This window comes from Stegodyphus dumicola, chromosome 9 (assembly GCF_044657685.1).
Source record: "Stegodyphus dumicola isolate Sdum_Otavi_A_Nest chromosome 9, ASM4465768v1".
In the NCBI taxonomy this organism is placed as follows: domain Eukaryota; kingdom Metazoa; phylum Arthropoda; class Arachnida; order Araneae; family Eresidae; genus Stegodyphus; species Stegodyphus dumicola.
This window is the reverse complement of record NC_140776.1, coordinates 69642925-69657158: the sequence shown is the minus strand read 5'-3', so window position 1 is coordinate 69657158 and position 14234 is coordinate 69642925. Positions and strand designations below refer to the sequence as shown.

The following is a 14234-nucleotide window of genomic DNA, read 5'->3' as shown; positions in this document are numbered from 1 at the left end:
TTTATTAATTTGTTATTACTGGGTGAATAGACTGCCACTTGACTACTGGATTTCGGATTTAGAAATTAGCAGTAGTAATGTAGCCGATTGGAACTCTTTCTGTAGGGAAGTGTGCGTGCCATGTAATGAAGATTCTGAAGAAGATTAAGTAAGTTAGTATTTTTAATCATTTGAGGATATTATTTTTATGCATTGTTCTAAATGTAAGGAGTAAATATATTAATATGGTATTATTGGAAAATTGTTATTAGCAATGATTTAGTTTAAAGTAATTAGGATCGTAATCTAATATTTATTAATTTAATGTATGTGCTTATTTATATTTTAAGTAGTGTTTTTTAATTTAATTATATTTTAATTTAATGATCGTGATTTTGTGAGTTATATGTTTGTAGTATTTTGGAATACGTTTGAGTAGTATACGTTGAGTATTTTCATGCATTTTCGTGAAATTTTTCTAATTTATGAGAAAAAAGCAGTGTACATGGATATAGTGAAGAGTGTGCGCAATGCCATTTTTGTGCAATTCTGGGATGTTTTTTTAAGTAAAAATAAGTCGACGTGTACATGGTTTAGTTATATTTTAATTAAATGATAGTTATTTTGTGAATTTTATGTTTGTAGGTATTTGGTATTAGTTTCATTTGAAGTAAACGTGTATGGAAATAATTTAAATATTTGACACTAAGTATTTGTAACTATTTTTAATGTTTGCGTATAAATTCGTTGCTGACGTTTATAATATAATAGATAATTTAGAGGTAAAAGTTTTTGGATATTTTATTTATTTTATACGTGGAAATGTTCATCCTTGGAAAGGGTATATACTTTTTAGCGATGAGATAATTTCATATATGTTCTTTTTACCGGATTTAAAGATTCACAAAATTTTCATACATTTTCGTGAAATTTTTCTAATTTATGACAAAAAATCAGTGTATATGGATATAGTGAAGAGTGTGCGCAATGCCATTTTTTTGCATTTCTGGGATGTTTTTTTAAGTAAAAATAAGTCCACGTGTAAATGGGTTATGTGTATGTGCTATTCTGAAAAACGCGCAAGGAGTTTGCGATTGTGCACTTTTTCACAATTTTGTAGTTAATATTTGTCATGATTAAGCAGTTTTGTTACATAAAATTTCTAGCATAAGTGTAATTTGGCTAGTAGATTCTTGGAAAAAGTGTTCAGTAAATAAAAAGAAAAGAAACATGTCTTTAATGGCGGCGAAAAAAAAAAAGAAGGTTGCTGTAGCAGAGTTGGTCGCCAAATTTTAGCCAAAAAATCGCCAAGTTTTCATAATCCAAAGATCAACCTAAAATAAAAACATCTGACTTGAAGATAAGGATAGTGCTGTCAGATCAACTGTAAGTTCATTGCGTGCCGCAACGCCCCCCCCCCCGGAGAGCAGCATGAATTTGATAAACAGATTTGGGAATGGTTAGAGAAATAAAGGATATACCTTTATCCATTTTTTGTTTTATGGGCATCTAAACATGCTTTCGCTTTGTAGATCCTTTGGCATCTCCAGAATCGTAAACACTTTTTGACATAATCGAAAGTTCAAACTTACTTTTTATAAAATTGCTCTAACAGTCTACAAAAAATAATAAGCCGGATCCAATTAGAAGATTAAGGAACAACGCAATCTGCAACATTAACTGAAATAGATAATTAGATAATTTTAGCTTAGCTTATACCGCCCGTTATACATTAAACGCGCATGCGCAAACGCATTATGTGTTGACACATGTGCAGAAAGTTTGTAGCTTTGAGGTCCGGATTACAGATCATTTCGGGTTACGGATGTCCGGATTAAAGACTTTTGACTGTATATAACTGCCAGATTTTTCAATCTAAAATATTTAATTAATTAAGGAAAAAATTTTATAAAAATATTTATATCTGAAGCTAAAACATTTAATATTACTTTCATTATACCATTGATGATTTTATTTTTGAAAAAAAAAAAAAATTAATGTATAACTGAAAAATTTACAAATTTATTTTACATAAAAGGCCCCCTTTTTTTTGATAACATATAAATATTTACTGTTCGCAGATTCAGACTGAATGGGTTATAGTAAATCACATATGAACTTTCTGTTGAATTAAATTGTTTTAATAAAATATTAAAAATTATATACTATTAAAAATCAAATACATAAAAAATATTTTCAAATATTATACTAAAATGTCATTAATTAAACAATACGAATAATTAATGAATACCATCAAATGTTTTAGAGAACTAAACGGAGTTGCATAAAAAGTTTAAAAATTCAGAATACAAATATCACCACAAAGAATTAAATATGCATGTTAAAAAAATAAATCCAAAAAATGACATTGAATAAATGCCTGTTTATACTAGCAATAATTACATACTCATTACTCAAATATAAAGTATAAGAATGATATTCTGAATATCAAAACAGTTTGAGAGTTCCGATTTTACCTAAGTCCTGGGTCTGATCCGCAAGAGTGTAATCTAAAACAGTAGTTGATTCATCTTCAACAGCAAGTCCAGATAAAATGTTTTCAATTCCGGCTTCTAATCTATCTGCCATCTGAATATGCGTCTATTTACACTAAACTTTCACTCTGTAAATATAAAGGTTAATTAAGAAACTTTCAAGCTCTACCGGTACGCACACATCCGTTTAAGACGACACCACATTGACAACTAGATAGATACTCAATAACAAAACTTCAAAAGCAATACAATGTCGAGTTTAGATGTTCTCAAACTGAAACTGGTATGCTTGGAATGCAGGTAATTTTCCTTCAAAAATAATAGTACATTTAAAAATTAAAAAAAAAAAAAAAAGAAAAAGAACGTAAATTTATCTTAAAGGATGCTTAAAGTTTTTGTCAATAAATAAAATTCTTAAGGTTAACATGCTTTATATATTGCCCAAAATCTGCAATTTTTAAGATTGGATTTACATATTAAATGCTATAATGAAAGAAACATTTTTAAATATCGGCCGAATAACAGTTTTGCAAACTAACTATTTGTTAACAGTATTTCAGATAACTAAAGTGTGTCAATACCTAGGTAACAAATGCGATTTTGGGTGCAAATGGAAATACCATTAATGTAGCTTTCTCTGTTGGCCAGGTCCCATTCCCAGCACCATCTTTGGATATTCTTCGGAGAACAGCCTTGACGCCAAAAAGGGAGGCCCGTTTACACTAGCGGAACTTTGGTCCCAAGAAACGTACGCTAACGTTAAGTTGTTACTCCCAAGGATCCCACCCGTCCGTGTATGGTTGTCATCCGATGACATACTCCGTGATACTTTTGCCCTGCTGAGGAATTATGCGTAGTAGCAGATCGGAGTACTTATTTGAAAAATATCTGTGCATTTGCTGTTTGCTTATCAACGCAAATTAGCTATTATTTACACTGCTAATGAATGGATTAGATGAGACTGGGTTATATTGGGCTACGACAAAGTACACAAGTGCTATCCGCCTAAGATCCTAAGGCGCGAAGAATTTCTTCTCTGAGGACTTTCCCAGGGAAATTGGTTCATTGGTTTATATCAATGTTACACATGAGAAAAATCAAGGAAACTCCTATGTTACCTGCTAACCTAGTGGCATTTATAACCACTGGATCGAATAACCAGTGTTCAACGATTTTAAGCAGCTTAAAATAAATGAAAATGTTAAGCACAGTCTCTTGATTGACTGAAAAGGAATGGAAATCAAGATACTGTACGGAGTCAATAATTTTATAATTGACTCCTACAGTATCTTGCTAATAAATAAATAAAATAATATATCATAATAAAAAACGTTAATTCAGTTCAGTAACAGTAACTGTAATTAAAAATTTCCTTCTGCTGTTTTCTTTCAATCTGGATGTTTCGTACAGCTTGAGGGGAATTAAAATATCGAGGTACAGCAAAAATAAAATAATAAATTAAAGAATAAAAATTCTCGTTCAAAGTAATTAGGTACTTTTATTTGGCAACATTGCGTTTCATTATCCCGCCAAATTTCTTTGCATTTGTTTATGATGTTTGTCGAATAGTTAGACTCTTTATTTTATAAGAAGTCTCCGAGGAAGTTTTAAGTGAGTATGTTTATTTAATATTTAATCTAATTATTAATTTATGTGGTAACATTTATGGTTAATCAATAGGTGATGAAAATGCTTTAAATGTCCTCTAACGGTTTTAATTATGTCATATTTAAAAAGAATAACGTCTATAATTTCTTTATTTGATATCTTTTAATTTTTTCAAGACGTTAAATATTATTGTAAAGGAAGCGAATTTTGATAATTATGTGTCTAAAAATTCTAACATTTGAGTCAAAATTGTATAATTGCTTATTGAGCCTCGAATTTGTGTTATGGCTTTTTATTTTTTATAAAGTCTTTGCTTCGAAGTGAACAATTAATATATATATATTTAAATTTCAGTATTATAAAATGGAAACCGAAGATTCCTTTGAGATCAAGAAAGATTTCATAGTGAATCCTGATGGAAGCATTAGTAAGGAAATATATTTTGTTCATACTCAACAAATTAATGGATATTTTCATGCCGAAATTTGTGATATTTTAATAATCCATCAAAAACTCATTTAATAATCTAATTTTATATCTACTTACTTGAAATCTTTAGTGTAGAAGTTTAAAATATTAGTTTAAGAAATGCAGTTTTAAGCAATCCTGTGCTGTGGTAACTTTAAATTGTAGCTTCTATAAACAGAAATTATCGTAACATTAACAGTCATGATTCTTTTTTTTTAATTTTGATTTTTTAAAATATTTTAACTTTGATTTTGAAATTAATTAAATTATTTGTAATGAATAATAATTAATTTGAAATTATTAAATTATATTATTTGTAATGAATAATAATACTTTTAGAATTAATACTTTATCATATTATGCATATATTTAGAAAATTTACATAAGTAATGCATTCAATAGATGTAATAGGGTCGTATTGTGCTTTTTTTGACATAATTGCATATAACAGTTTTAATTCTGTGCAGTAAGTAAAGATAAGCATACAGTTCATATGAAATCAATAACATTTAGAATCTTGCATTTATGCCTTGAAAATATTTTCTGTTCGCATATTTTATTTAAAGAGATCTATTTCTTGGGTAAAAGTATATTTATCGGTACCCCTTGGCGAATTTTGGTGGTACATGGATACCGAGTTTGTGCAATTCTTTGACTTGTTATTTTGGATTGTGAAGTGGTGATTTTTGAGCCAAAAATTGCCTCTACAAAAAGCCAAAATAACAAGAATAACAAGAATTCGGTATCCAAGTGCACATCGACCTATTTTCACTTAAAAAAGCATCCCAGAATTGCAGAAACTTGGCATTGCGCACTTCCTTGACTTTATCCATGTACACATTGACCTTATTTCGCTTAAAAAAAATCAGAGAATTGCACAAACTAGGCATTGCGCACTCGACTTTGTCCATGTACACACTGAACTATATTCACTTAAAAAGTCAAAGAAGCAGCCAACAAAAATATATAATCTCAATAAACTACATTTTAGGTTCTACACTTATATGCACCCTGAGATCACCAAATGTGGCGATATGTGTTCTGTGCTGGTTTTTGGCACGGTTGCGTGTTGTATGGCGACCCTTTTGGCGTTGAATACTCTTTTGCTGGAGTTTTTAATTGCTCGTTGGTTCGTGTCGTGCATGTTTTGAAATGGCCTATGTCGCAATGAGAGACGTGGTTGCAAGAGGGTCTGGGAGATTTTTTTAGTGGCCGTGCATGATAGAAGGAAGGAAACGCTGATGCAGTGTATTAAAGGGTTTTGAACATTTATTTGTGAACCATGTACACATCGAGTGTGAGTTTTCCGGATAGTGTGTCTGGCTATCATATAAATACGATAGTGATTACTTGGCGGCGTGAAATTGGTATTTCTGCGGTTCGAGAAATCATTCATTCATGTACATTTTATTTTATTCTTGTTCTTATTTTGTAGAATGTTATGTTCATTTTTTTTTTTTTTTTTTTTTTGTATGAATTTCTGTCATTATTGTTGTTTTTTTTTAATTGTTTGAAATTTATTTTAGGCTATTTTGTTGATTAGTGCATAGTGCCTAGATTGTGCAATTCGTAGATGTTTTTTTAAGTTTAAACAGAATGCTGTGTACATGGTATTCTTTGAAATTTATTGTTATGTTAATTTATTAAAGCAAGGTGTGCGTAGTTCGTAGATTCTTTCGCTGCCTAGATTGTGCAATTCGTAGATTTTTTGGTACTATTCTGTTTTGATGGCCGTAAAAAAATTGCAGCGAAAATGTATGCGCAAAAGCGCCAAATCTAGCAAACGTGCTGATTTCAGATTGCGTAAGTTTATATAGTTCTATATTTCTTAAAACGCCATTGAAATACTAGTTTAATTTTTAAATTCTTTTTTGATTTTTAAATCCTTTTTTGATATCCTATGGATTTAATAATTTGGGAACTGACCATGACGAAAAGTCGGCAATAGAATTTTGGGTAAAGTGCAGAATCATCCACTGCTTGACGCGTTTTTAAGAACTGTGCATACTTGGTGTCCATGTGCACATTGACCTATTTTCACTTTAAAAAAAAATCCTAGAATTGCTCAAAAATGGCACTGTGCTACTTGACTTTATCAACTTACACATCGAGCTGTTTTCACTTAAAAAGTAAAAGAAAATTGACAAAAATCCAATTGTTTTCATCCTTGTAAAAAGCGGTGAACAAATAACTGAGCGATTCTGCACTTTACCGAGAATATTTTCAAAGAAAAGGCATCATTCATTTTAGAAAATTACTTTTGAACAACCAAAGAGATGAAATTATGCTTTAGCAATAGGTCGGTAGCGAAATAGTGATGCAGGCATCCATTCAGCTATGTTTAGCAATTTTTATATAAATTATAATAAGGATCTGAAATAGTTACTACTAATTACTCTTTTGCTTCCATTCAATCATGTTTAGTTTTTTTTCATATAAATTATAATAATAAAAAAGTATTGTATGAAATTAACCTTTCATCTAAATTAAAACATCAATCTTAGATAGTTATTTACTATTATACTTACTTTCTTGCCGCAATTATTTTTGGCAGCATTGGCATCAGCAATAGTTTGGCGATTTTTTACGGCCCTCGAAACCGAATAGTACCAATTTTTTTTTAAGTTAAAACATATCGCTGTGTACATGGATTCTTGTCAAATATTTTTGGTTAGAAACTTTATGTTTTTGCTATCTAATTTTTTTTAATTGTGTGTTCAAAACGTGATTTTTGCATGTGTGAAAACCGCGTTATTGGAGACATTTTAGGCTTAAAGTTCAAAATGTAGACAAAAAATTTAGATAGTAATATGGCACCGTGGAGTTTCTCTCCAAAAATGTTTGCCGACTTGAGGGCACATATAGGAGTAGTTCCACATTTTAAATCAAACAATGAAATAACATAAAAAAAAAGGAAATTCATCTTAGCTTTACACAAAAGAAATATCCACTTACCTTATTTACAAATTTCTGGGTCTTCAGTCAAACATAATTCCTTAACAACATCCAGGTACTTTTCCGTTTTGCCGGCGCAAACGATAAAGTCGCCACTAATGGTACAACTGATGCCAAGCGGAATATCTTCGCTGGTAATCTTTTACCCTTTATTTTCAAAACAATATTGACAATTACATAGAATTTTTACAAGATAGTTAAATTTTTTGCCCTAAGACCATTCGCGGTAATTAATTAGGATGCAATCACACCACTCACCTAAAGGCAAAATCAAGAGTTAAATTCATCAAATCTAATGGGAATGCACTAGCAAAGTAAAGCACTGCAGTTTTACATAATTTCTGAGTAAGCTATTTGTACGAATTAAAATATTTCTTGCATTTAAACTTGTATTCCATAAGATTTAATTTAAGATTTAACTTGAAATTAATGTAGATTAAGCGTAGTTTACGTGAGATAAGATCACTTGGGGTCACGTGATATGCACCGGCTAATCAGGATGAAAGCATAGTAAATTCTTAAATTAATGCCTTTTTACAAATTTATTGTCTTTATTTATTGGTTTTTTACAAAATTTTAAACCATATTAAAATGCTTATACCTTCAAAATAAAAAATTCTTAGAACTAACATTGGTTAACATTTTTTATGTGTATACTGTATGTTGTCACCAATAAAGTCTGTTTGGCAAGATTTGCGCTGGCGAAACGGAAAAGTACCAATATCCAAAAACTTCCTAAAATTATCTGAACTAGAAACTGTATACTCACGTCGCTACATAAATTCACAAAAAATAAAAGTACAAAATATTCTTTGCAGTGCTGGTATCCTTCAACCATACGCATTTCCTTCCTGCAAACAGGACACTTATAATGGCTACTACGTAAACTTTATTTAAACACCAGTCAATTAATGCTTTTTTCCCTTTCATTCCAAATCGTACAGAAACTTCAAATTAATCTTACCACATTCAGCCATTTTACTGTGCAAACCACAAAATAACAACATACTTCTTATCCAAAATCTAACACGCAAACAAGAAAAAATTCCTTTCCAAATCTTTTCCCAGCCAAAATTTTTATTTTATCTTTTAATTTAAATAAATCTTGTCAACACTTTTGCATGTTGAGGTGCATGCCAACACTTTTTCAATTGAGGTGCATGTTCAGATAAGAAAATTCTTATTTCATCTTTTAATTCACAAAATCTTGCCAACACTTTTCTGATGAGATAATCATCAGGCTTCTGTGTGCAGCAGTAGTGTTTTATGTAAACTTCTGAAATTTTCACACATTAAACTGAAAAGTCTTGAATTTATTGGCCTAAGTTGATAAAATTTAACACAATTATTAAGTACTTTAAACTCTTCTTGCATTTTCATCACTGCAAGAGGTTGTCGATGGAGACAACAGTGAGTTCTTATGTGAGGAATTTTTTTGTTTCATGCATGGAAAATATGCCATTTAATTTTCCAAGCATTGCCCCCCAGCTCCATCAGTATATACTTGATGACATAAATCCCAAGATATGTCATGCTTTTTGAAGTATGACTTTACAAATTAAAAATATCTTCTACAATTATTCTAGTTGGTAGACTTTTGCAAATTACCATATCTTCTTGAGCAGCTGTTCAATGCATATTTCTCTCAATAACGAGTAAGATTGATAATCCAGCTATATTTGCAGTTTTGTCAAGTTGAATTGTAAATCCATGTTCAGAAGCTTTCGAATGTCTCATGAGCTCATTTTCACAAAATTTAGAGGGTCTTTAACACACCTTGAAGTTGCATATCTGAAAGGGGGGATACAATCAATTAATTTAGCATGTTCTTCCCCAATCATGGTAGTAACTATATCTTTTACAAAAGGTTTAATTAAGCTTCCTGCCATCGTATAAGCTTCAACCTATTGAGCAATACGATAACTAACATGATATGATGCATCCAAAACATCATTATTATGTTTTTAACAAAGTTCTTCAAGATCTCTTTTCTATTCTTCACTCATTGCATTTTTTTTTTTTTTTTTTTTTTTTTTTTTTTTTTTAATACTCAATATTTTTCTTATGTAAAGTTGGATGATTTGTTTCTAAGTGTCTTTTTAGTTTTGGGGGATTTAAACTGCTGTTGTGTATTGTATGTTCGCGTTCAATGCATCACCCTTTTGGTATTTTTAATCACCAATCCAGCTAAACCAAATTTTATGTATTCTTTATTATAATTCCACTTTTTATGAATGGATGAGTCTGAATCACCTGACAACTTTTTACGAATAACATCTAATTCATTATCACTAGCAGTGAAACTATTTTCTGTATCCAGTGTATGAAGTTTACCAGTTTTTAACTAATATCCATTATTGCTAGGGACTATAAATTGCAAATAAATAATAAGAGTTATCAATTATGATATAAAAGCAAAATAATACTCGCTTGTATACTTGTGTGTGACTGTACTTAACAGACAGAACGAGGTTAACAGTTGATTGTTTGAAATAGCTCTCTCTCATCTATTCCCATTTAGACTAATTAAAACCCAATTTAAAACATGTACTGAGCATGTGCAAAAATGGGATGATCTTTACATTATGGTAACTTGGTGATTTTTTGGCGAAAATTTGGCGACCAACTCTCCTACAGCAACCCTCTATTTTTTCCCCGCCGCCATTTTGTCTTCACTAAGTAAAGACATGTTTCTTTTCTTTTTATCTACTGAACACTTCTTCCAACAATCTACTAGCCGAATTACACTTATGCTAGAAATTTTATCTAACAAAAAAAAACTGCTTAATCATGACAAATATTCACTGCAAAATTGGGAAAAAGTGCACAATACCATACTCCTTACGTGTTTTTCAAAATAACACATACACATAAACCATGTACACGTCGACTTATTTTTACTTAAAAAAACATCCCAGAATTACACAAAAACGGCATTCCGCGCACTCTTCACTATATCCATGTACACTGCTTTTTTCTCATAAATTAGAAAAATTTCACGAAAATACATGACAATTCTTTTAATCTTTAAACCTGGTAAAAAGAACATATATGAAATTACCTGATCGCGAAAAAGTATATACCCTTTCCAAATATGAACATTTCCACATATAAAATAAATAAAATATCCAAAAACTTTTACCTCTAAATCATCTATTATATTATAAACGTCACCAACGAATTCATACCGCAAGCATTACAAATACTTAGTGTCAAATATTTAAATTATTTCCATGCACGTTTACTTCAACTAAAACGTATACCAAATTTCTACAAACATAAAATTCACAAAATAACTATCATTTAATTAAAATATCACTAAACCATGTACATGTCGACTTATTTTTACTTAAAAAAAAAATCCCAGAATTGCACAAAAATGGCATTGCGCACACTCTTCACCATATCCATGTACACTCCTTTTTTCTCATAAATTAGAAAAATTTCACGAAAATGCATGACAATTTTCTGAATCTTTAAACCCGTTAAAAAGAACATATATGAAATTACCTAATAACAAAAAAGTATATACCCTTTCCAAATATGAACATTTCCACGTATAAAATAAATAAAATATCCAAAAACTTTTACCTCTAAATTATCTATTATATTATAAACGTCACCAACGAATTCATACCACAAACATTACAAATACTTAGTGTCAAATATTTAAATTATTTCCATGCATGTTTACTTCAACTAAAACGTATACCAAATTCCTACAAACATAAAATTCACAAAATAACTATCATTTAATTAAAATATAATCAAATTCAAAAACACTACTTAAAATATGAATAAGCACATACATTAAATTAATAAAAATTAGCTTACAATCCTAATTACTTTAAACTAAATCATTGCTAATAACAATTTTCCCAATAATACCAAATTACTTTACTTCCACCTTACATTTAGAACAATGCATAAAAATAATATCCTCAAATAATTAAAAATACTAACTTACCTAATCTTCTTCAGAGTCTTGATTACGTGTCCGATAAACTTTTCTTATTTCTGTTTCAGGATCTTTAAAATCATACTTATAGTTCACAGCAAGGTACCAGGTAAAATAAATAACTTAATAAAACATCATTACTTCTATCTCGCACAACCTTAAAGAAACACTTATTACTACCCCTTTCAATCCCACTAAATACCCATTTCGAATTCACTTTAGTTAGGGCCATGGGATCCAAAAATTAACAAACACTGTTTCACACAACACAGAATAAAGCCAAATACAAAATTTCCAGATTTTTTTCCCAATTTCCCCCCTTTTCCAATTAAAGAACCGTAATTCGTCCATTAATATCACGACATATCCCATGATCTCTCATTTTTCTCACACAAAATAATGCGTAATTGGAACTGAGTACTGCTCACATTATTACCAAAGTCCCAGGTAGTAACCTTTATCGCCTCCAAAATGTCGCCAAACTACCAGTTACCATATTCTAAAGATCAGCCCAAAAATGTTCCGAAATGTACTTTCTAAAATTAATTTGGATACCTCAAATTGGTGCACTTACGACTCTCGTAAAAAGCAAGTGCGCAAGAGAATGTGCCAAATAGTAGGTGATTTTTCACCTGAGCCAAAGAACAGAGATCAATATGTGCTTCTTGATTAATATATTTGAAGCACATGACTTTTATGAAATTTAAGATTTTATTTTGCCTAAATAAATAGTGCTGGCTTGTGGAACCGACATTATTTTAACAATGTATTTAATAAAATACAAAATATTTAACTCAACTTTGCCTTGTTGCTTGCAGTTAAATGACATAGGAAAATGTAATAACTATTATGTGTAACATAAGTATGCAAGAAAATCAAACTCATTTATTTATTTATTTATTTTCTGTATTGAAAATCGCATTCAGATCAACATACATTAAAAGTATTGGGATATTTTAAACAGAATTTCAGGAATCCAGTATAAGCAATGAGTATTGTTCTAAAAAGAATAAATAATTGACTGTTATTATATTTACTATTCTTTAATAGTAAATATAATAACAATCAATTATATTTATTATATTATTATTATATCATATAATTCGTGTGTGTGTAATAAACCCATAATAAGTATATTTTTCGTATTAAAATAGACTATTGATGGTTAATTTTTATCTGACTTCTTGCTCAAGTGATTTTATTTTTTACATTTGTAATTCGGGTTAATCTAGGTAATCCAAAAGTAATGTTATTCATTTCATGCAAATAATTAAAATTTAACTTGTTTGCAGGTTTTAATTGACCATCTATATAATAATTTATTTAAATATTTGATATGTTATTTTTAAATTTTAATTCACAAGTATTTTGCATATTTCTTAACATTTACTTTAAAAACTAAGGAATATTTTATGAAAATTTTATTTATGTTTAAAGACCTGGGATATTTGCACTGTTGTTTTAAGACAGTCATGACGCTTTCGAGGTGTTTGCTACTGACCAGCTAAAAGCGTTAATAATGCTTTTGACCAAGTTTCCCTTCAGAAGTATCTGTAAAGGCCCGTCCACACGAGTACGCTCGAAACGTAGCTGACGAACGCGCTTTTACGTTACCAGCGTAAAAGCGTCCAAACGAGTGTGCTTGCGAAGAGTGCATTTAAGCAATAGAATTCTTTTGCGCAAAAATCACGTGACGCTGTAATATAGTGTCAACAGAGCTGTATCTTATTACTTTGCTGTGCTTCTGTATGTTTGCGGCAAGTTGTCCAGATCAGATTTTTTTTTTTTTATATATATATATATATATATATATAGCTGAAACTTTACTATTAAGTGCAATTATTAAGCAGAGGCAAAACCACAAAAAAAATGGCAAGAATGGGTCCGAACGATTTATTTAGAGCGACCTGTTCAAAGAGTTTTTTTTTTTTTTTTTTTTTTTTTTTTTTTTTTTGCTGCCTCGTTTGCGAAAAGAATATCCGGAATTATTAAATTCCTACTATTAGCTCACACTCTCCCTATATCTTGTTCAAATTTTCAGTACATAAAATGCTTTTTATTCATCCACTCAAGTTCAAATACAATTTTTTAAACTTGTAGTGAATGACACTTGAAGTTAATACAGCTTTTTCACATATTAAAATTTTTAATTAAAAAAAAATTCTGTTTGTATTTTTATTTATTTATTTATTGTATTCTTTTAATTTTTCTTTGTAGACCTAAGTAGGAATTGACTTTTTTTAAATATATTACTTGTTTTTTAATTACTTCAGGATGAGTATCGACCAGTTTGACACACTTGCAGATTCGAAAATTAGGATTTATAAAATTCGTTTGGAATACAGTATATAAAGAGAATTAAATTACTTAATTCTCTTTATATACACCATCCACCATATAATAAAACCAACTTCAAATTTTTTAACTCCCCCTCCCTTGGTCTTTTGTTTTTCTTTTTATTTAATTTTGAATTTAGAATGAGGTTCAAACTTTGGACAGTTTATGAGAAATTATGTGCATGATAAAATATGCAATAAAGTAAAAATAAAGAGAGAATTTATAGATGATATATCATAAAGAGATGCAGATATATTATTACATAAGGATTTCTATTTGCACTGCACATTTTTAAACTAAATTAAAAACAATAATAATAATGAATAAAATAAGAAATGAAAACAATAATAATAGGTAAAATAAGAATATAATGATTCATGATTAAATATAAGAAACATGTTCAAAATGAGAAAAGCTAACTGAATTGTATACTG

At 29.7% G+C, this 14234-nt stretch overlaps 2 protein-coding genes across 2 annotated transcripts in view; one reads left to right on the top strand and one right to left on the bottom strand.

The window, feature by feature from the left end:
* LOC118186858 (8-oxo-dGDP phosphatase NUDT18-like) overlaps positions 1 to 2699 on the bottom strand; it is a 96499-nt gene extending 93800 nt beyond the window's left edge. The window contains exon 1 of the mRNA XM_035357021.2: positions 2457 to 2699. Within this exon, the coding sequence (XP_035212912.1) occupies positions 2457 to 2568 (112 nt within the window). The 5' untranslated portion in view covers positions 2569 to 2699. The remainder of the gene's footprint in view (positions 1 to 2456) is intronic.
* A 1241-nt stretch (positions 2700 to 3940) lies between these two features.
* The window catches only part of LOC118186856 (structural maintenance of chromosomes protein 4-like), a 139421-nt gene continuing 129127 nt past the window's right edge, over positions 3941 to 14234 (top strand). The window contains exons 1-2 of the mRNA XM_085823565.1: positions 3941 to 4085; positions 4437 to 4509. Coding sequence (XP_085679691.1) covers positions 4446 to 4509 — 64 coding nt within the window. The 5' untranslated portion in view covers positions 3941 to 4085; positions 4437 to 4445. The remainder of the gene's footprint in view (positions 4086 to 4436; positions 4510 to 14234) is intronic.